Below are 21,700 nucleotides of genomic sequence, written 5' to 3'. Positions count from 1 at the left end.
CTAAGCAAGGAGTCCGGTCCGGACAGGCCGGAGGGGGGGGTCGTTCTGCCTGCCGTAGACCCCCCGGACCTCCGCCCGCTTCCCCCCGCCGGTCTCCGGGCCTCCCGCGGGCGGCCGAGCGACCCAAGGCTGGCGAAGGAGGGGCTCGCTTAGCGCCGCCCTCCCCCTCCCCTCCTCTCCACTCCCCGTCCCTCCCCCCGCCAGGAGGGCTCGGCGGGCCTTGGCGATGGCTGCGGAGGGGCCGAGCGGAGAGGCGGGAAGAGCTCCAGCCGCCGCCCCCGGACCCCTCGCCAGCGGCCGGCCCGGCCGGAGAGACCCCAGCCCCCGCCGGCTGCCAGGGAGGGGGCGGCCCGGGCCGGCGGCGCTGCGCTAAAGGGAGCGGCCGGCGGAGCAGGAGGTGAGGGCGGCGGGTGGGCAGCGCGGTGGGGGGGCACCCTTCCCCAACGGGCATCGCTGCAACCCCCCCCCCCCAACCGTCAGCTGGAGCGACCCCAGACCCCTCCTGGGGAGGAGGTGCCCGCGGGGGTCCCGGAGGCGGCTCGGGGGGGGGTCTCCCTCTGAACCCCCCACCCCACCCACGGCCCCCGGAGCGCTAGATCTGCTCGCCGGAGAAGCCCCCGCCCCATTTCGCCTGCCCCGCTTCGCCGCCGCCACCGCCGCCGCCGCCGCGGGTGCTGAAAGGACAGCCGCCGCCTCCGCGGCCTTGGGTGGGTGGGGGCTGCGGCTGGGCGGTGGGTGGGTGAGACCCCCGGGGGCTGCAGCCTGGGAAGCGCCTCTGCCCCCCCCACTCTGCCCCCCCCCCGCTCACCGGAGCGGCCTCCTCCGAGTCTGGCTAAGCGGATCAGCGGATGAGGAGCGCCCGGCCCTGACCCGACCTTGGCCCCGCTGCGAGTGGGGAGGGCTCTCCGCTTCTTTCCTCTGCCCCATTCGGTGAGGAGGGGGCTTGTCCGAGAGGCGGGGAGGGTTTGCAAAGCCCCAGAGGGGAAACCAGAGGGCTTTCTGGGATTTTTTGGGTGTGTGTGTGTGTTTTCCCCTCACCTGGCTTGAAAGGGGGCAGGTAAAGGTGGGCCTGTCCAGAATGGGCCGCTGTGCAGATGCTGGTGGAGATAAATTGGGGGGGGGGGGCGCTAAGATTCAATTTGGAAGCTACAGAATGGAATGGATTTATTTTTTTCAAAATCTGGAGGAATTTCCTTCCCTGCGTGAAGCTGTAGAAAAGCTGCCCCCCCCCCCGTGGTGTGGGGGGTGCTGTATGTGTGTAGAGGGTTTCAAGGCAAAGCAGAGCAGCCGGGGGGGCGTTGTGGGAACAATCTGGGGGCTCTCCTGATTTTAGCTGGTTTTGCAACCTGCGATTTTATACTTTACGTAAAAGTTTCTAGTCCTTAAGCTCCTTAAAGCTCCCGAAGCTGCCGTAGCCATGGCTGCGGGTGTAAGTAAGCTTGGCGACTGCATAACGGACGGGCCTGGCAGCCCCCGGACAGGTTGGGCAGTGTTGGCAGATCTGCCCCAAAGAGCCCACGGCAGGAGTGCCCAGCCCCTGACCACCGCAGCTTTCGGCTTGGGGCTCTTTCGGGGGGGCTGCAAAGTGAATCGGATGCCCCCACTGCTGGTTAGAGGGTCGCACAACCCTGTCACCATCATAAATGTGGGTCTGTTGTCACCCGAATGTAAACCACATGAGATGTTGCCAAGGTCAGGAGTGTGAAAAAGTGTCTAAGTCCCTTTTTCCCAGGGCCGTTGCTACTTCAAGTGGTCATCAGGTGAAGTGGTCGTAGTGTCTTATAGGCTGCATCTTATTGTGGGGTGACCTTGGGCCGGTCCTGCTCTCTCTCTCTCTCTCAGTCCAATCGACCTCACAGGGTTGTTGTGGTGGGGAAAAATATGGGGAGGAAGAGGGGTTGGATGTGTGGGAAAATCCATGCAAGGAAGCCACTTGGAAGTAAGGATTAATTCCCTGACAGGGCGAACGATTGATCAGTGGAACTGCCTGCCTCCAGAGGTTGTGAATGCCCCAACACTAGAAGTCTTTAAGCAGATGTTGGAGAACCATTTGTCTGAAGTGGTGGAGGGTCTCCTGCCCAAGCAGGGGGTTGGACTACTAGAAGACCCCCAAGGTCCCTTCCTGTTCTGTTGCTATTTATTATTATCCATCCTGGAGCTTCGGGGGGTCTCAGCAGGGATGGCCCCTGGCTCTGCTCATCAGGGTGTGCAGTCTGTGGGCCCAGAAGAGGGTCCCAGGGGCCCCTCTGAGGGAAGCAGGGAAGGGAAGACCCCTGCAAGACCCCTCCCCCAAATGCCTTCCAGGTGAGCCACCCAGAGTTCCTGGCACTCTCTTCTTTCCCTCAGCCAGTCCTCAGATCTCCTGGTGGTGCCATTTTCTATTGGGATCAGTGAAAGGAGGGGGCCAAGGTGGATGTGTGGACTCCAACTCCCAGAATTCCCCACCCAGCCAGAGCCACAAGTATTAAAAGTGGTCCAAGATCGGAGACCCCCGACCTGATGCTGGTTGATGCCACCCACTGAGAGCGGATGGGGGTTCTGGGGTTCCCTGGCGAGGGACCCCCAAGTCCTGCTCCATGAGCCACCCCCCTCTTCTCCCCTGCAGCCATCTAAGAGCCGGGGTGGCACAATGGTTAGAGGGCAGCCCTGCAGGCTCCTCAGCTGCCTGTAGTTCAGCAGTTCAAATCTCACCATTGGCTCCACGTTGACTCTGCTTTCCGTCCTTCCAAGGGGGTCAAGTGAGGACCCAGATTGTGGGGGGCAACAAACTTACTCTCTGTCAACTGCTTAGAGAGGGCTGTCAAAGCACAAGAAGTGGTATATAAGTCTAAATGCTATTGCTCTTCCTTCCTTCCTTCCTTCCTTCCTTCCTTCTTTCCTTCCTTCCTTCCTTCCTTCCTTCTTTCCTTCCTTCCTTCTGCACTGGGTCAATCAAAGGAGGGCCCAGATTGATGGGGGCAAGAGACTGATTCTGTCATCTGCTTAGGGAGGGCTGGAAAAGCTCTAGGAAGCGGATTATTATTATTATTATTATTATTATTATTATTATTATTATTTGTTAGATTGTATGCCACCCCTCTCTGAAGACTTGGAGCGGTGTTGGACAAAGTCTGGGGAGAGACCTGGTCCTGCCAATGCCGGCCATTCTAGGATGTTCTTGTGGGTCCTTTGGAAACGAGAGTGTTTGTGTGTGTGTGATTGTGATTGTTTATCTGTGGGTTTGCGATGCCTGCAACTTAGAGAGGAAGCTTTTCCTCCAGAGCCCCCCTGGCCAACATCTGATGCCCCCAATCTGGCCAGCTGCTGGAAAGAGTTGCAGGATGGGGGGAAGGTCCAGTGTCCTGGTCTGGACCGGGGGTCAGGCTGACCGCTGCTGTGGGCAGGAGAGCTCTGACCCTGCGGTGTCCTTGCCAGCTGACGGTCAATGTAGAAGACCAGGGAAGGACCTTGGGGGGCCCACCTGCCCTTCACTTGGGGGGGGAATGCTCCTGCAGTGAGGAGCAGGCACAGCGACACAAACCCACAACCCCCCCCCCCTCTCGGGCCCCCTCCGCCCCCTCCCTCCCCTTCGCAGGGAGAGAATCTGGGTCAGAGGAAATGGTTTCCTTGGTTGCTTCAAGCAGCCTGCAAGAGACCGGGAAACGGGGGGGGGGGGACCGTTGCACAACACACTCACACACACACACTCACACACACACACCCAGGGACACGCAAGGCTCCAGAGCCTGAGTTTGGCTGGGCCCTTTTCAAGGGGCCACGTGAAGGCGAGAGGAGAAGCAACCTAGAATTTATTTATTTACTAATTCATTTGGTTTGGCTTCTATGCCGCTCAATCGCGAAGACTCAGGGCGGCTTGCAACAATATGCAATTACAATATGGAATGGAGGAGACACGCTTCCCGACAGTGAGAATAAATGACCGGTGGAACTGCCTGCCTCCAGAAAAGGTGAGGGCTCCTCCAACGCTGGAGGCTTTTGCGAAGAGGCCGGGCAGCCCTACGTCACGTGGAGAGTGGGAAGGGCGGTTAACAGAGAAAGTAGAATAACACAGCTGGAAGGGAGCCTGAAGGCCACCGACTCCAGACCCTGCCCCAGCAGGAAGCCCTGCACCGGTTCTGACAGGACAACCACTTGTCTGAGGTGGTAGAGAGCAGGGAGGGTGAACCTACGGGAGGCCTTGCCCTGGATCCGCTCCACCACGTACAAGGGCACTGGCCAGCAGATCCTCCGCCTTCTTTTCGGCCATTTCCGCTCTGCCCAGGTTCCAGGAAAGCCTCCCGGAGCCTGAAGATGGCAAAAAACGGCCAAATAGGCCAACAGGAAGTTCGGAAACAAACCTCCGAGTGGCCCATTGGGCCGTGTTTCAGCCTCCCCAGGCTGGAATAGCCCAATCGCACCCGTGCATGGCGTCAGGTGAGAACCAGCCCCAGCAGCAGGAATCCTGCCTCAAAAGACCTTTTTCCCACTCGGGATAAACCTCCTCTCTCCTTGGGCCAGAGAGAGCAAAAGGCCATCACTGCCTGGGGAATTAATAATAATAATAATAATAATAATAATAATAATAATAATAATAATAATAATGGACCCTGGAGGTCTTCTAGTCCAGCCCCCACTTAGGCAGGAGACCCTCCACCACTTCAGACCGATGGTGATTCATCACCTGCTTAAAAGCTTCCAGTGTTGGGGCATTCACAACTTCTGGAGGCAGGCAGTTCCACTGATCAACCCTTCTGACTGTCAGGAAATGGCTTCTTAGTTCTATGTTGCTTCTCTCCTTGTTTAGTTTCCACCCATTGCTTCTTTTTCATTCTTGTTCCCGTTCAACTCTCATTCTGGGGCTGAGGTCCTCCAAGGTTGGACCACCCTGCTTTTCCCTTCAGGGGCTGAGGTGGTGAGTGACTCTCCCTGATCACAGGAGGGGTGGAACAGCCCCCGGATCTCCGAGTGTGTGGCCGAGGCTGCTTCTGCCGCTGGCAAAGGTCATGGAGGCCGAGGAGCGCGTGACTTGAAAGCCACCCAAGGAGCATTTGACCTTCCTCGGGGGCTTTTCGGGAGAGGCTCCCGTTTCTCTCCATCCCCCCAGGAGGTTTGGGAAGCTGCAGGATTTATTTAACGTTTCGAGTTCCACCCTCCCAGCCCCAGAATCGATACCTGGCGATACTTGACCGGGCGGTTGTGGGTCCATCGGGAGGCTGCAAATTGCAGCAGATTCGACCTGGCTCCTGAATTCAGTCCTGGCCAGGGCAGCTGGAGCCTTTGGGGGCAGAGAGCCAGGATCCCCCTTCACCCCACGGATCTGCCCTGGGGGGAAATGTCCTTCCTGGGGGGAGGGGTCTGTGTTACTGGCTCAAAGGAGGGTCTCTCGGCACCCCCTTCGGGAGCAGCTCTGAAGAGGTGGGTCGGGTTCTGCCCAGATTTAAGGAGCCACCGAGCTGCCCATTCAAAATGCCAGGAGACTCTTTTTCCAGACGGCTTCGAATTGTGAAATGATGCTGACCCTCCCGTGAATAGATATAAACCCTTCCCTTGCAAGGCAAGACGTTGTGGGGCTCCCCTCTGCCCCCCACGGCTTCTCCATCCTTCCAGGGTCCTGCATAGTCCCTGCCATCTCTCAGTCTTCCCCCCAGGCAGCCCAGAGCCCCGGAACAAGAGTTAAACCAAAATATATCCAAATAAGAGAGTTGGAAGGGACCCCGGAGGTTTGTTTGTTTGTTTGTTTGTTTGTTTGTTTGTTTGTTTGTTTGTTTGTTCGTTCGTTCGTTCGTTCGTTCGTTCGTTCGTTCATTCATTCATTTATTAGATTTGTATGCCACCCCTCTCCGCAGACTCCGGGCAGTTCACAGCAATAATAAACAATATATAACAAATCAAATAATTTAAGAGAAAACCCATTATTAAAAGCAAATATACACACAACTCAGGGATAACTCTGATATCTGGAGGATTGGGGCCACTACAGAAAAGGCTCTTCCCCTGGGTCCCGCCAACCGACATTGTTTAGTTGACGGGACCCGGAAAAGACCCACTCTGTGGGACCTAACTGGTCGCTGGGATTTGTGTGGCAGAAGGCAGTCCCAGAGATATTCTGGTCCGGTGCCATGAAGGGCTTTATAGGTCATAACCAACACTTTGAATTGTGACCGGAAACTGATCGGCAACCTTTTAGTTCTTTAATCTTCTAGTCCAACCCCCTGCACAAGCAGGGGGGCCTTAGACTAGCCAGGCCCTGTTCCCACAACTTTTCTTCCTATGTTTTAGCCTCCAGCCCCCTGATCATCTTTGTTGCTCTTCTCTGCACTTTTTCTAGAGTCTCCACATGTTTTTTTAATATCGTGGCAGCCCAAACTGGATGCCGTATTCCAAGTGTGGCCTTACTAAGGTTTTATAAAGTGGCACTGATTAAATTCTATAAGGAAGCCCTATCATCCTCTGCGGTCTCCCTTCCTCCACGCTCCCGTGTTTTCTATCAACAATGCAGTGGATTATTGGCACTTAATTACCGGTTTCACAAAGCTGGTGGTGAAGGCCATTTCTCTCCTCCCCAGAGAGCCAATGTTTTGAAAACATCTGCTAAACATTGGCTGTTTTGAAAACATCTGCTCAGAAGCTGGTGGCTGCACTTTCTCGCCCTCCTTGGCCACCTGGACTGAGATTGACAGATATTTGCTCCGTTTGCAAAAAAAACCTAACTGTGGAGGGAGGCTCGGAGCACATCTCAAAATGGCAAAAAAAATAAAAAATAAAAAATAAAATAATAATCAGTACCCAACCACAGTTCTTTTTAAAAGAATTAATTTGCAGGTGTGTGAAACATCTGCATTCTGCAGACTTGCTCGCAGCCAGCAATATATGGCCACCTCTGTTCTGCCTCCTTTCGCTGACCCAGGTTTTCTTTGTCGCTTGGGAAAAGACGAAGGAGGGAAACACGATGGACAGTTAGACTCTCTTGCCAAAGTCTGCAGGGTGGGTGGGGGGTCCTAGCTGGAAGCTGCCCGGCTGCAGCCCCCTCCCAAGGCCTGGAGAGGGGTGGGGAAAGAGGGGGACTTCTCTTGCCATGGGGGTCACTGAGGCAGCACTGCGGGGCCTGGGAGGCCAGTGGGAGGGTCCCTCTCCAAGCTGCACAGGGTGGAATAGCAACAGCAATCAGACTTATATGTCGCTTTTATTTTATTTATTTATTTCCTAGAGTTGAAAGGGGCCTTGTAGGTCATCTAGTCCAGCCCCCTTCTCGAGCAGCACCTACACCACCCCAGACAGATGGCAGTCCAATCTCCCCTTGAAAGTCTCAAAAGTGGAGAAATAATAAAAATATTTAAAAAGAAAAGAAAATCTCGTGTTGAAGCGCTCACCACCTCCGCAGGCAACTTCTGTCCCACTGGCTGACCGCTCTGACCGTCAGGAAGTTCCTCCTTATTTCCAGGTGGAATCTCTTTGGTCAGCTCCCATCCGTTGTCCCTGGTCTGTCCTTCTGGTGCTTTGGAGAACAGCCTGAGCCCCCTCCTCTCTGGCAGCCCCTCAAAGGCTGCTCGCCTGTCCCCCCTGGTCCAGGCCCAGTTCCTGCAACCGCTCTTTGTATGTTCTAGTTTCCAGTCCCCTGATCCTCCTGGTTGCTCTCTTGAGCACTTTCTCTAGAGTTTCAATGTCTTTTTTGTAGCGTGGGGACCAAAACTGGACGCAGGACTCTAGGTGTGGCCAAACTAAGGCCTTATAGAGTGGTATTAGCACCTTCCTAGTCCCAGATTGTATCCCTCTCTCTTAATGCCACTGAGGATTGTGTCGGCCTCTTTAGCTGCTGCTGCACGTGGCTGGTTCCTATTTAGTTGGTTGTCCATCAAGACCCCGTGACCCCTCTCGCAGTCGCTGCTACTGAGGGCGGTTTCGCCCAGTTTCCTGCCCTGGAGCTTTTGAGCCGGACCCTGCGTGCAAATGGCTCCTAGCCAGGAGGCGACATTGAATGGCAGCCGCTGCTTCTTAATTTGGGGAAATTTCTTAAGTACCAAGAGGGGAGCATCTCTGTGGCTCAGGGGCCGAACTGCAGGATCCATGGGGCCACTCTGAGCTTGGTCACTTTCCTGCAGACGCTTTAGGACCCAGAAAGGTGACGTCATCAGTGCTAGAAGGGAGTTGGCTGAAGGAAGAGGAAGGAAGAAGACGGCTGGGGGTATTTGGGGCTCGGTGTGTGTTCTGTCTGGGTGCCCCCAGACTTCAACACCAACTGAAAAAAGCAGCCAGACACGCTGGTAAAAAGCAAAGTCACTTTATATCTTTGAAAACAAACACAGGGAACAAAAACTGTTCTTACAAACTGGAATGCTATGAGGCTTCACAGAAGAGTCACGACGGCCAGACAATACAACAGGCTTCTTGCTGGCACACACACCACTGTAGATAATAAAACCCATGCCTCCCCCAAGGTTTCAGCCTTCGAGGCCACAAACCAGAATCAGAGATGCCAAGGATCGAAGCAAGGTCACAGGACTCCCAAAAGATAACTCTCCACAATACAGGAAGGGCGGGCCTGCCTTTTCAGCCTTTCTGAGGAGAACCACACCCAAACCCAGCTGTTGCCTATTAGGGATGGAAATACCTGGCTAATTGTCCCCTTCGTTGTGCTGCCCTTCTCTGCCTCATATCGATGATGGCTTGTGCGTTCTCATCTAAGGATTCCAGGCTACTCGCTGGGGAGAGCTCCCCCCGGGGGTCTCAGGCTGTTCTCCCTCCTCTTCGTCCTGGCATTCCTCTTCCCCGTCTGCCTGTTCCTCCTCCTCCTCCTGTTCCTCGTCCTCCCCCTCTGAGCATGGAGCCGGCAGAGTTCCAGCCGTTCCCTGAGGAGCCTCAGACTGAATCATAACAGTGTGTTTATTTAATGATAATAATAATAATTTATTAGATTTGTATGCTGCCCCTCTCTGAAGACTCAGGGTGGCTCATTATTGTTTGTTTGTTTGTTTTGTCAAGTACGTATTGGTGGTATACAAAGATATAATAATATTTATATACATGATCCTAGTGAGAGAGAAACCTGAGCACAGGGGACGGAAGGCAGTCTGGTGCGCTTATGCAGGCCCCTCACTGACCCTTTAGGAATCGGGAGAGGTCAACAGTGGAGAGTCTAAGGGTGAAGTTTTGGAGGTAGGTGAGGATACCACAGAGTCAGGTAATGAGTTTTTTATTCTTTTATTTATTTATTTGTTTTGTCCAATACACAATAATACACAATGATGGTTAGAGAGGATATGATCAGGTAGAATGTATTAAAGGGGGAATAGAGGAGAAAATAAAGGAGTGAAATATAACTGAGAGAATAGCAGGAAAAGATATAGGTATAGGAGATATAGATATAGGATATATAGGAGAGACAATAGGACAGGGGATGGTAGGCACTCTGGTGCACTTATGTACGGCCCTTACTGACCTCTTAGGAACTTGGTGAGGTCAACCGTGGACAGTCTAAGGGTCAAGTGCTGGGGGTTGGGGGATGATACTACAGAGTCCGGTAATAAATTCCACACGAGTTTCTTCACTCCAGAGAGTTTCTGCAGGTGTTTCATTACCCAGCTAGGTATCAACTTCAGGGCTAGAAGGGGGGAGGGGGGGTTGTGGCCCTTTGCACTCTCTGAACTTGGTTGTTTCGTTACAGATGTTTCATGACCCAACTGGCATTGATGAGGTCAATGAAAGACAAAACACCTGCAAACAAGCCTCCCAGTTCAGGGAGGATCAAGGCCCCCTCGGAATCTCTATTTTTTTTTCTCTATGGGGTCTGAAGCCCCCCCCCTCTAAAGGGAGGGGTGTGACTTATGCAACCTTTCTGACTCAGCCGGCTGGTTACACAACCGGCAGCTCCTTCCTTCCAGCCCGGGAGAGAGAGAGAGAGAGAGTGGTACCCAAGCCTGCCCTGGTCTCCATGGTGACCAGCATCCGCCCTCCCCCTTCCTCCTCCACCCTGTTTCCATTTAACAATGGCCCCCTGCAGTTCGGGAGGATCCGCTCTGATTTGCCTCTGGGTTCAGGAGGGGTCCCAGGTGGGAGACGGGGCTGGCCAATTCTCTTCCGTGGCACCTCCCACGGAATCCAAACCCAGCGTGGCACCTGCTGGAGGGATCAGAGGTTGGACATGGGGCTGGCTTTGAAAGGAGGAAGGTGTTGCAAGGAATATCCATCGTCGGGTTCAGTTCCAAGCTGTTTATGGAGTTGTTGGAGTTAAAATTGTTTTTAGAGGTTTTAATATTATTCGCATGTTTTATTTTTTGGTTGTGAGCTGTCTAGAGTCCCTAGGAATTTAGACAGCATACAAATTAAATAGATAGATAGATAGAATAATAGATAGATAGACAGAGAAAATAAGAAAGAAAGAAAGAAAGAAAGAAAGAAAGAAAGAAAGAAAGAAAGAAAGAAAGAAAGAAAGAGATGGAGTTACGTTTGGTTGAGGTTTGGGCTGCTGGTGCAATTAAGGGGCTTGTGGCTGAGTGCTCACCCTACTTGTTCAGGCCTTGCTGCAGGGCATTTGCTTATGAATAGAGCTGTATATCTCTTATCTCTTAAGTGCTGACATCTGCAGTGGGCTATTAAGGAAGTTGGGGGGGGGGCTTCTTTCCAAGAGTCTGTTTCTCCATTTCTCATCCAGGGAAATATAATATTCTGTCTTTTTTTCATATTTCTCAAAATATTTCATTCCCCTAGGAGAGGAGTGGGTGCTAACCTCCTGCAGAGGGATGGAAGGGGAAGGGGCCCCTGGATGGACGGCAGGTGGACAGCCGCTCCATGTGGCCTTACAGAGCCTGGATGGCCAGTGGTTAGAGTGCAGTCCTGCAGGCTACTTCTGCTGACCAACAGCTGCAGGCAGTTTGGCACATTGAACCTCAGTAGGCTCCAGGTTGACTCATCCCTCCATCCCTCTCAGGGGGGTCAAGTGAGGACCCAGATCGTTGGGGGCCAGAGGCTGAGTCTGTCAACCACTCAGAGAGGGCTGGGAAGCGGTAGATAGGTCTCAAGGCTCTGGCTATTATGAGCCCCAATGGGCCAATCCCACTCTCATTCTCTCTCTCTGCGCCAGTCCTGGTGCTTTTTCAAGGCTTCATCCCGTTGACATGGAAACCACTTCTTGTTCTGGTCTTTTTGTCAACTGTTGCCTCCATCGCTTGCGATCTGCCTCCCCCATCCCAAAAGACATCTGCCTCTTTCACACCTGTGTAAACGCAGGGCACAAAACAGATGTGTGTGGGCGTGTCAAGGCAAGGAATTGCTCCCGCCTGTATCTTGGAGGGAGGGAGGAAGGGGGGGGGGTCTGGGGAGACAGCAGCTCCCTGGGAATGAAGGAGGGGGGCTCCTGAGTCCTGGGTCCCCCAGTGTCCATCTATGGGCTGAAACCCCCTGCAGGGAATTAGACACCTGGAGCATTTAAGCGAGGAGGGGTCCACTCCTCTGCGGCTGGCTGGCTGGGGTCCATGAGTGAAAGTTGCCAAGGTTGGAGACCCCTGCCCTAAATTTTCCCATGCAGACCCCATCCAGATAGGCTGGGGGTCAACTCTGCTGGAGGCAGTCCTCGGACCTAGGACCACAGTTAAGTAAGACATTGGCTAAGTGAGTTTTAGCCCATTTTATGACTTGGAGAGAGGCAGCATATAATAATAATAATAATAATAATAATAATAATAATAATAATAATAATACCAACAACAACCACAACAACCACAGAACAACAGCAGAGTTGTGGACATTTTTAAGAAGAGGTTGGACAACCATCTGTCTGAAGTGGTGGAGGGCTTCCTGCCTGGGCAGAGGGTTGGAGTAGAAGACCTCCAAGGTCCCTCCCAACTCTGTTGTTATAGTTATAATCATTATTAATTATAGTTGTCAATTCATCTCAATTTTGATCATATGATCCCAGGGATGCTACAATGACCATAAGCATGAAAAACGGTTGGAAGTCACTTCTTTCCATCCTGTTGGAACCTCAAACGGTCACTAAACGAACGGCTGTAAGCGAAGAAACATAGAAACATAGAAACATAGAAACATAGAAACATAGAAACATAGAAGTCTGACGGCAGAAAAAGACCTCATGGTCCATCTAGTCTGCCCTTTTACTATTTTCTGTATTTTATCTTAGGATTGATATATGTTTATCCCAGGCATGTTTAAATTCAGTTACTGTGGATTTATCTACCACATCTGCTGGAAGTTTGTTCCAAGGATCTACTACTCTTTCAGTAAAATAATATTTTCTCATGTTGCTTTTGATCTTTCCCCCAACTAACTTCAGATTGTGTCCCCTTGTTCTTGTGTTCACTTTCCTTTTAAAAACACTTCCCTCCTGGACCTTATTTAACCCTTTAATATATTTAAATGTTTCGATCATGTCCCCCCTTTTCCTTCTGTCCTCCAGACTATACAGATTGAGTTCATTAAGTCTTTCCTGATATGTTTTATGCTTAAGACCTTCCACCATTCTTGTAGCCCGTCTTTGGACCCGTTCAATTTTGTCAATATCTTTTTGTAGGTGAGGTCTCCAGAACTGAACACAGTATTCCAAATGTGGTCTCACCAGCATTCTATATAGTGGGATCATAATCTCCCTCTTCCTGCTTGTTATACCTCTAGCTATGCAGCCAAGCATCCTACTTGCTTTCCCTACCGCCTGACTGCACTGTTCACCCATTTTGAGACTGTCAGAAATCACTACCCCTAAATCCTTTTCTTTTGAAGTATTTGCCAACACAGAACTGCCAATACAATACTCAGATTGAGGATTCCTTTTCCCCAAGTGCATTATTTTACATTTGGAAACATTAAACTGCAGTTTCCATTGCTTAGACCATTTATCTAGTAAAGCTAAATCATTTACCATATTACAGACGCTTCCAGGAATATCAACCCTATTGCACACTTTAGAGTCATCGGCAAATAGGCAAACCTTCCCTACCAAACCTTTCCCTATGTCACTCACAAATATATTAAAAAGAATAGGACCCAGAACAGACCCTTGTGGCACACCGCTTGTAACCTGACTCTGCTCAGAATACTCGCCATTAACAATAACTCTCTGATGTCTACGCTTCAGCCAGCTGCAAATCCATTGAACTATCCAGGGATTAAGTCCAATCTTCACTAATTTATCTATCAGCTCTTTATGTGGAACCGTATCAAAGGCTTTGCTGAAGTCCAGGTAGGCAATATCCACGGCACCACCTTCATCCAACACCTTTGTGACATAGTCAAAGAAATCAATGAGATTAGTCTGACATGATTTGCCTTCAGTAAAGCCATGCTGATTTGGGTCCAATAAGTTATTGTTTTTTAGGTGCTGATTTATCCTCTTTTTGAGTAGAGTCTCCATCATTTTAACTACAACTGATGTCAAGCTAACTGGCCTGTAGTTACCAGCTTCTTCTCTACTGCCCTTCTTGTGAATAGGCACAACACTGGCCATTCTCCAATCCTCAGGAACTTCTCCTGTTAACAACGATTGGTTAAACAAATCAGTCAGGGGGGTAGTAATGACAGATCTGAGTTCTTTAAGAACTCTGGGGTGGATGCCATCTGGACCCATTGCCTTATTTATCTTTAATCGTTCAAGTTCTTCTAAGACATCGGCTTCTAAGATCACTGGAGCTGAATCCGTACAGTTGGAAGCAATGCTATATCCCTCTATAGTATTATTTTGTAAGGTGTCTTTTGAGAAAACTGAACAGAAGTAGCTATTGAAATGGTCAGCGATCTCCTTATTCCCATTAATGCATGTATTATTCCCGGTACTAAGCTTCGTGATGCCGCAGTTTTTCTTCTTCTTATCATTAATATATCTGAAGAAGGTTTTATCCCCCTTCTTTACAGATTTGGCAATTTCTTCCTCTTTTGAGGCTTTAGCATCATATATTATCTGTTTCGCCTCCTTCTGTCTCATTTTATACACCTCCCTATCAGCTATACTTCCAGACTCTTTATACCTCCTATAGGCAGCCTTTTTTTCATTGACTATAGCCCTTACATCATTGCTAAACCATAGCGGTTTCTTCTTCCTTTTACCTTTAGTTATTTGTCTTACATACAGTCCAGTGGCTTTTAAGATGGCCTTTTTTAATACAGTCCACTGGATGCTCGCTCCTGCCATTTTATCCCTCCCCTTTAATTCATTATCTAAATATTCTCCCATTGCATTAAAATTTGTTTTTCTGAAATCCAGTACTTTGGTTGCATTATAGGATTGCTCACAATGAGTTTTTACATCAAACCACAAACATAGATGGTCACTGCAACCTAAATTTTCTCCCACCTTGACATCTGAAACCCAATTCCCATTCGTAAAAACTAAATCTAGAATATTCTCCCCTCTATGAACGGCCTGTGTTCTCTTTTTTGCCAAGAGCATCTGGGTCTTTCCTCTTTTGGCCTTGGCCTGGCTGGTGCTTCCGCCTCCGCCTCCTGCAGCCACCAATTAGGTTAACAATTAGGCTAATTAAATCAGGGGCTTCCAGGAGGGCTGGAGGCAGCCCTGGGGGGGGTCTGGCAGGGAGGGGGCTTGGCCGGCCTGCCAAAGGGAGCTCCTGCAGGCCTTGCTTACAGATTAGCAGAGTTGGGAGGGACCTTGGAGGTCATCTAATCTAACCCCCCCCCCAAGCAGGAGACCCTTCATCATTTCTGACAGATGCCAGAGAATATCTGGCTCCCTCTTGTGGCAATTCGTAACACTGACTCTGAAAGCAATCGTGTTCTAGTACATTTAAGCATACATTGCTGCTTTGTTCTATATATTGCCAAACCCTACTAGTTATGAACATAGTACTCTGTGGTGGCTCCGGTCCTATGCAACCAACTCCCTCTCCAGAGATTCACCCTGCGTCCACTCTCCGGGCTTTTCGAAAGGTGTTCAAGCCCCACCTTTGCCAGCAGGGTTGGGGCCATTGAGCATTGAGACTCTACTCCAGGTGATGACATGGTTGTGTTTGGAATGAATCAGGTTGAATGTTTTAAATTGTTTGGGTTTTAATCTTGTTTTCTACTTGGGTTTTTGTTTGTTTGTTTAATTTTGTACTTTGGATTGTGTAAGCTGCCAATAATAATAATAATAATAATAATAATAATAATAATAATAACAACAACAACAACAACAACAACAATAATAATTTATTAGATTTGTAGGCCACCCCTTTCTGAAGACTCTAAGTAAGTAAATACTAACAACCCCCCCCCTCTCTGTGGCAGCCCCTCAAATATTGGAAGATGTTCTCATGTCTCCAGTTGGTGGCAGCTGAGAAAGATGTCGAGGTCCCTCACTGAGGTCTTGGGTGATGCCTGAGCTAGTTGCATTTTTGCTGATGTTTCATTTTCCATCTTCTACCAGTGGGTAACATCCTCAATGCTGGTAAGGAGTGTGTGGCCCTGTTTGTGTGCCCCCACTCCCTTCCGACACTGGTGATGTTACGTAGCTGGGTCATGAAAAGTCTGGAAGAAACCAGCCAAGCTCCGAGAGCACCCAGGTGGCCTCCCATCCACCATGAGCTATAAAGACTCTGGCCCTTCACCCAGCACTAACTGCCCCAACCGCAGCACCCGTAGCCCACCTGCCAGGGCTGTTGGGTGCCACTGACCAACTCCTCCTTTCCCCAGGATCCCAGGAGTCGCCATGTTGACCAGCATCGCCGATGGGCTACTATGCTGCCTGCTGGGCAAGGCCCCAAACATGGTGGGCCCCCTGGAGCCCGTCGAGTCCAGCAACGGCTACAGCTTCGTGGAGGTCAAGCCCGGCCGGGTCCTGCGGGTGAAGCACGTGGCCCCCTCCCGCCCTCCCGGCACGGAGGAGGCGCCCCAGAAGACAGGAGCTGTGCACTGCAAGCGCCGCATCGCCGTGTACCGCAACGGCCAGATGGTCATCGAGAACCTGGGTGAGGCGGTGCAGCCAGATGTCCTGCAGAATGACCCCGAGGCCCAGGCCGAAGCAGAGGCCTCGGATGCGAATCCAGCCACAGGGACCCCGACAGCTGGCAGGCCCACGGCGCTCAAACGCCGCCGGCAGAAGCCCAAGAAAGTGGTGGCGATTGACTGCACCAAGTACATCGGCAGCTGCAAAGGGACCCACCAGGACGTGGTGCTCTTCTTCATCCACGGGGTGGGCGGCTCTTCGGACATCTGGAAGGAGCAGGTGGACTTCTTCACCAAGCTGGGCTACGAGGTGGTGGCCCCTGACCTGGCTGGGCACGGGGCCAGCTCTGCCCCACAGATCGCGGCCGCCTACACTTTCTACGCCTTGGCGGAAGACCTGCGCAGCCTCTTCAAGCGATACGCCAAGAAAAGGAACGTCCTGATCGGTCACTCATACGGGTAAGAGGGGAAAGGGGGGGCTGGGGCTCCGCTGGTGGTCTCCTACAGTCCTCGACCTACGACCAGAACCGGGAGCAGAATTGACGTTGTTAAGCGAGATGATAAAGTGCGCTGCCTCCGATTTTACAAGGCCTTCTTTTTTCTGCCGTGGTCATTAAACTGCAAATCACTGCAGTTCTTAAGCGAATCCCATGGTTGTTAAGCGAATCTGGCTTCCCCCATTGATTTTTCCCAGCAGGAGGGGACAAAAGGGGGTCCCGTGCCCCCCCTCAGACACTGCGACAGCGTCCCCACTTTAATCACGTGACTGTGGGGGACTCTGCCGTGGCCAAAAGTCCCCCTTTGTTCTACTCCGTTGTAGTTTCAAACGGTCGCTAAATGAACCACTGTAGGTCGAGGACTTCCTGTGTCGAGTGCCTCTGAACATGGAGGCTCTCTGCATCCCTCCCAGGGACAGAGAGCCCCCCCCCGCCACGTCTCATGCCCCCCCTCCTGCGCTTTCTCCCCCCCTCTCTTGCAGGGTCTCCTTCTGCACTTTCCTGGCCCACGAATACCCGGATCTGGTGCACAAGGTGATCATGGTGAACGGCGGGGGGCCCACCGCCCTGGAGCCCAGCCTCTGCTCCATCTTCAACATGCCCCCCTGCGTCCTGCGCTGCCTCTCGCCCTGCCTGGCCTGGAGCTTCCTCAAGTGAGCCCCCCCCACTCCCCCTGGTGTGGCTGCGCGGCCCACCGGATGCCCTGCCCGGCCTGGAGCTTCGGCAAGGGAGCCCCTTTGGGGGTGGCGGGCGAGGCTGCCCTGGTGTCTTTTCCCTCCCCGGCCCCTCCCCGGCCCTGCCTGTCTATTATAAGGGGACCAGACACTCCCGACTTTAAGCCATTGGTCCCGCGTCCTGCGGTGTCTAAAAAAGTCCCGATTTTTCGAAGAAATTCCCATGGCGGGAGGTTGCGTTGGAGCTAGAAGGACCGGCTCTTCCTCCTTTGATGCCGGGCGATCCCGTGGCTTGAAGGGATCGCCCGCCTAGGTAGCTCAGCTTCCGCGCTGCCCCAAATCGGCCGATGCGGAGCTGAGCTTCCTTCTTTGCGGCTTCCAAGTTTTTCCCCCCGGCAGATTCTACTCAGCGGTGCCGGGAAAAAACCTGGAAGCCGCGAAGAAGGCAAACCGAGGTGCAGCGCCCGGAGCGAAGTTTCCTTCGGCCCAGGGACGACAGAAGGAGGGGGAGGAGGGGGACGGAGGCAGCAAAGTGGGGAGGGGGGAGAAGAAGAAAAATGGTGGCCCAAAAGGTGGACTCTGAGCTACGGGAAGCTTTGCGGAGGCCCCAACAGTGAGAGAGAGAGAGGTTGGAGGGTTGGAGAAGAGACCGAGCGCGCATCTCTCCGCCCTTGGAATAGAGGTTGCAAAGAGCTGCAGAGCGCAACGGGGTCTGATCTAAACGCTGAGGGAGAATCCTGAGGAGATGTTTCAGTCGTCCGTCCCGTCCCCCCGTCCCCCCCCCCGGTCAATGGTGTCCTGCTTTTCCGAAGTAAACATCTGGCCATCTTCTCTACTTAGGGACTCAACCTGCCTTGACCCCTGCCTCTCCCACATCTCCCTCAGCCCGGCCCCAGATGGCAGGGTCTTGGCCCCCGTGGCTCCCCGTGCCGTGCTGATCCCATGCCCCCTTCTCCCCCTCACCAGAGCCGGCTTTGCCCGCCAGGGGGCCAAGGAGAAGCAGCTGCTGAAGGAGGGCAACGCCTTCAACGTCTCCTCCTTCGTCCTGAGGGCCATGATGAGTGGACAGTACTGGCCGGAGGGGGACGAGGTCTACCACGCCGAGCTGACCGTGCCCGTCTTGTTGGTACACGGGATGCATGACAAGTTTGTGCCCGTCGAGGAGGACCAGCGCATGGCAGAGGTACGGCTGAGGGGGTCCCGCGCCAGGACCACACATCCCCCCCTTGTAGCCCCCTGGGAGCCCCGATGGTCCCCCCTCCAGTAATGCCGGAGGCTTCTCAATGCCGGGGTGGCGCGGTGGTTAGATTGGGGCCCTGCAGGCTGCTTCAGCTAACTGCCAGCTGTATTCAGTGGTTCAAATCTCACCACTGGCTCCAGGTCGACTCAGCCTTCCGTCCTTTCCGGGGGGGGGTGTCAAATGAGGCCCCAGATTGTTGGGGGCAAGAGGCTGACTCGGTCAACCCCTCAGAGAGGCTGGGGATGCCCTGGGAAGCGGGGCATAAAACGCCGTTGCTGTGGCCAAGGCAGAGGGTCCCCTGGACGCCCTGGGAGGCTGCTCTGCTGGGATGCCCAGGAGGGGGAGGGGGTCAGGGGGACCTTCAGATGCAGCAAGATTGGTGGGATGAAAATCAGGGAGGGGCCTCTGAGAGAGGGAGGGGCTTGCAAAGAAGTGGGAGGTGCTGCTCACACAGAAAGGCACAGGGGGGGGCGTGAATGTCCTTTTGGTGGAGGTGGAGTTTGTCCAGTCTGCACAATCTGTAGGAAACAACAAGACCCCCCCCAACCTCCCCCCCTCCCAGTGAAAATATGATTTAAGCCAAGGTTTCACTGGAGGGGGGGAGGGGGGGATTGCCAGCTTGGTCACAACTTGGGTAAGAACTGCAGAGGGGTCCATGCCAGGCTCAGGTGGGGGGGGGTACTCCTTGGGGAGGGGGTGTTGCAGGGTGTTAATGTATGAGCAGAATAATCCTTGTTTACCAAGGTTGTGCACACACAGAAACGTTTAGATTGAGATTAGTTGTGAATAACTACTCAGGCCCACACAGAGACAATAACCTGGATTAAAGTTTGCTTTGAGAAATGACGTATTCAGGGAAACAGTCATAAATCAGAGACATCATAAGTCAGAATAACCATCCAAATATTGCCAAGTGCAGAGTCTTTCTTACCGGTTGGATTGATTGATTGATGGATTGATTGATTGGTTGGTTGGTTGGTTATTTATTTGTTTATTTATTTGTTTATTTATTTATTTATTTATTTATTTATTTATTTATTTATTTATTTATTTATTTATTTATTTATTTATTTATTTATTTATTTATTTATTTATTTATTTATTTATTTATTAGGTTTGTATGCCGCCCCTCTCCATAGACTCAGGGCAGCTGATTTGTCGTAATCAGCAAACAACGATCTCAAGCCTAAACACATTTTAGCTGGTATACATAACTACAATACAGAGAGATTGCACAGCCAACCTCACAGCCAGGAGCCATTAACAGAGAGAAACAGAGAGGGTGGCTCAGAGAAATAAGCTATGGACTCTAGCTCCCTCTGGTGGCAGCCTGCAACACCTGCAGCCAATATATTGCCGACTCAACAGTTATGGGCAGAGTCCTAACCCAGGCAAGGCAAGGGCAGCAGTGCTCTGAGTTTGCACAGAGGTGCAAGTGAAACTCGCACACAACCCAAGCAGACCCCTAGATATTGTCCTCTGGAGTTAGAAGGCAGAATGCGGGGTGCAAAGGGCAGCCGGAGAGCAGAGGAGCAGGGGGGCCCCACCCTGACCCCCCACCCACTCTTTTTGCCCCCCTCCCCCCAGATTCTGCTGCTGGCCTTCCTGAAGGTGATAGACGAGGGCAGCCACATGGTCATGCTGGAGTGTCCGGAGATGGTCAACACCCTCCTGCACGAGTTCCTGCTCTGGGAGCCTGAGCCCCTCCCCTCCGAAGAGGGCCCCCCGGCGGGGAAGAAGTAGTCGGCGGATGGGGAGGGTCCCGGGGCCACTTTGGTGGCTGCCCCAAGGAGCGCTTCTTATGGCGGATGCCGAGAGTGGCCACAGGCGGCGAAGACGGTGATTCGGATCTCTGCTTGGGGGCCCTGGTGGGGGTCCGTAGCTGGCATACGTGGGGAGCCCTCCAGCCAAAGGACGGCTGGGAGCTGATGGGCCAGCAACAATCAGCCCCCGCAAAACTTTGGGCCGAGAAGAGAGACGGACGGGCGGGACTGTTTTTGCTCCCTGCAGCAGGATGATGGGCTCTGGAGTCCCCACAAAGGGATGCTGGGGCTTCTTCCAGATGCCTGGACTGGGCCTATGGGGCGCCCTCTCGGAGTGAGCATGGTGGGGAGGGGGAGGGGGTGCCCACATGGACCGCTGACGTTTTCTGCCCCACGGCAGCTGCATTTGAAGAGGCTGAAGGGGGTTCTGCCACGCTGCTGGTGGAAGAGGACGAGGGGCCAAAGCCCCCTTCTGTCCAAGAGCAGAGGGCCGAGGGGCTCCACCCCTTACCTACCTGTCTGGTCAGAACCTAAACCAGCCTCTGCCCCCCCCCTCACCCCAAGGACCAGGGGGGGCTGATCTGAAACCCCCAGAATGTGCACCATGTCACTTCTTTCCAACTTAGGAGATGCTGGAGTTCAGCCCAAGGGGGGGGAGGTCCAGACCCCTGCCCCCCCATGCACACTTGTGCACCCCCCCGTGTTTGTAAATAAACTTTGCAAAGTTGTATCTACCACCACCACCCGTCCCCAAAGGTATTGCAGGGTAAACCGTGGCAGCTCTCGACTTCGGGGCTCGGAAAGTTGGCACCAGGCACCACCAGGAGAGCCCAGAGCCATTGGGGGGGGGGCTGTTCCTTTTCCTTCCGGGAGGGAGGCTGGGAATTTCACCCATGGGGGGGGGGGCTTCCCCTTGGGGCAGGAATGCCGCTACTTTCTGAGCTTGCGACCACCACTGAAACCCAAGATATTGGTTGTCTAGGTGAGATGGGGGAGGTTTTTCCCCATTTCAAGAAACTTCCGGAAGTTGTGAAGTGAGTGACGTCGTCACTAAGCGAATTCTGACTTTTGCTTCTCAGGTCACAAATCCCCCGATCCTCCCTAGGACATTGCAACAGTCATAGGTCCCTGCCAGTTGCCAATCATCCCGATGTCAATCATGCGACTCCGAGGAGGCTGCAACAGGCATGTGGAAAAAGTCTCCTGCGTATCCCATGCTCCTCTCTGCCCCTCTTCTCAGGGGGGATTTAATTTAATTTATTGACTCATATGCCACCCAATCCAGTGGGTAACTTCAAGCGGTCACTAAACAGACCACAAGTCAAGGGCCACCTATCAAAGCCCTGATCCAGAGCCGCCCCCCATCAGGGCACCCAGGTGGCTTTCAGAAGGGCCTCAGGGGGCTCACATGGGGGGGGGATTGGAATCTTAGAAAGGCCCTGGTTTAATTTGGGGGAAACCCCTCCCTGCCAGGAGGCACTGTTAGTTGGGGGCCAGTCCGGTCCAGAAGGAGCAGAGCCCCCCCCCACAGCCAGGACGAGGGTCTCCTTGGAGCTGAGCCATCCTAAGGTTTGGCCAAAGATGGCACTGCCCCCCCCCGGCTGATCACCCCCCCACCCCAAGAGTTGTGTCTGTCCCCCCCCCCCCACTTTGGCAGTGTCCGCC

At 52.9% G+C, this 21,700-nt stretch overlaps 1 protein-coding gene across 1 annotated transcript; it reads left to right on the top strand.

Annotated features, from left to right (window-relative positions):
• Positions 1-224: 224 nt before the first annotated feature.
• On the top strand, positions 225-20,775 carry ABHD8 (abhydrolase domain containing 8). The gene is made up of 5 exons (XM_070731712.1): positions 225-397; positions 15,610-16,320; positions 16,841-17,011; positions 17,999-18,215; positions 19,860-20,775. Exons 2-5 carry the CDS (start codon positions 15,626-15,628, stop codon positions 20,013-20,015), a joined length of 1,239 nt encoding a protein of 412 aa, XP_070587813.1. The 5' UTR covers positions 225-397; positions 15,610-15,625; the 3' UTR covers positions 20,016-20,775.
• The last annotated feature ends 925 nt before the right edge of the window (positions 20,776-21,700 follow it).

This window comes from Erythrolamprus reginae, chromosome 1 (genome assembly GCF_031021105.1).
Source record: "Erythrolamprus reginae isolate rEryReg1 chromosome 1, rEryReg1.hap1, whole genome shotgun sequence".
NCBI classification, from domain to species: domain Eukaryota; kingdom Metazoa; phylum Chordata; class Lepidosauria; order Squamata; family Dipsadidae; genus Erythrolamprus; species Erythrolamprus reginae.
This window is presented reverse-complemented; position numbering and strand designations above follow the sequence as displayed.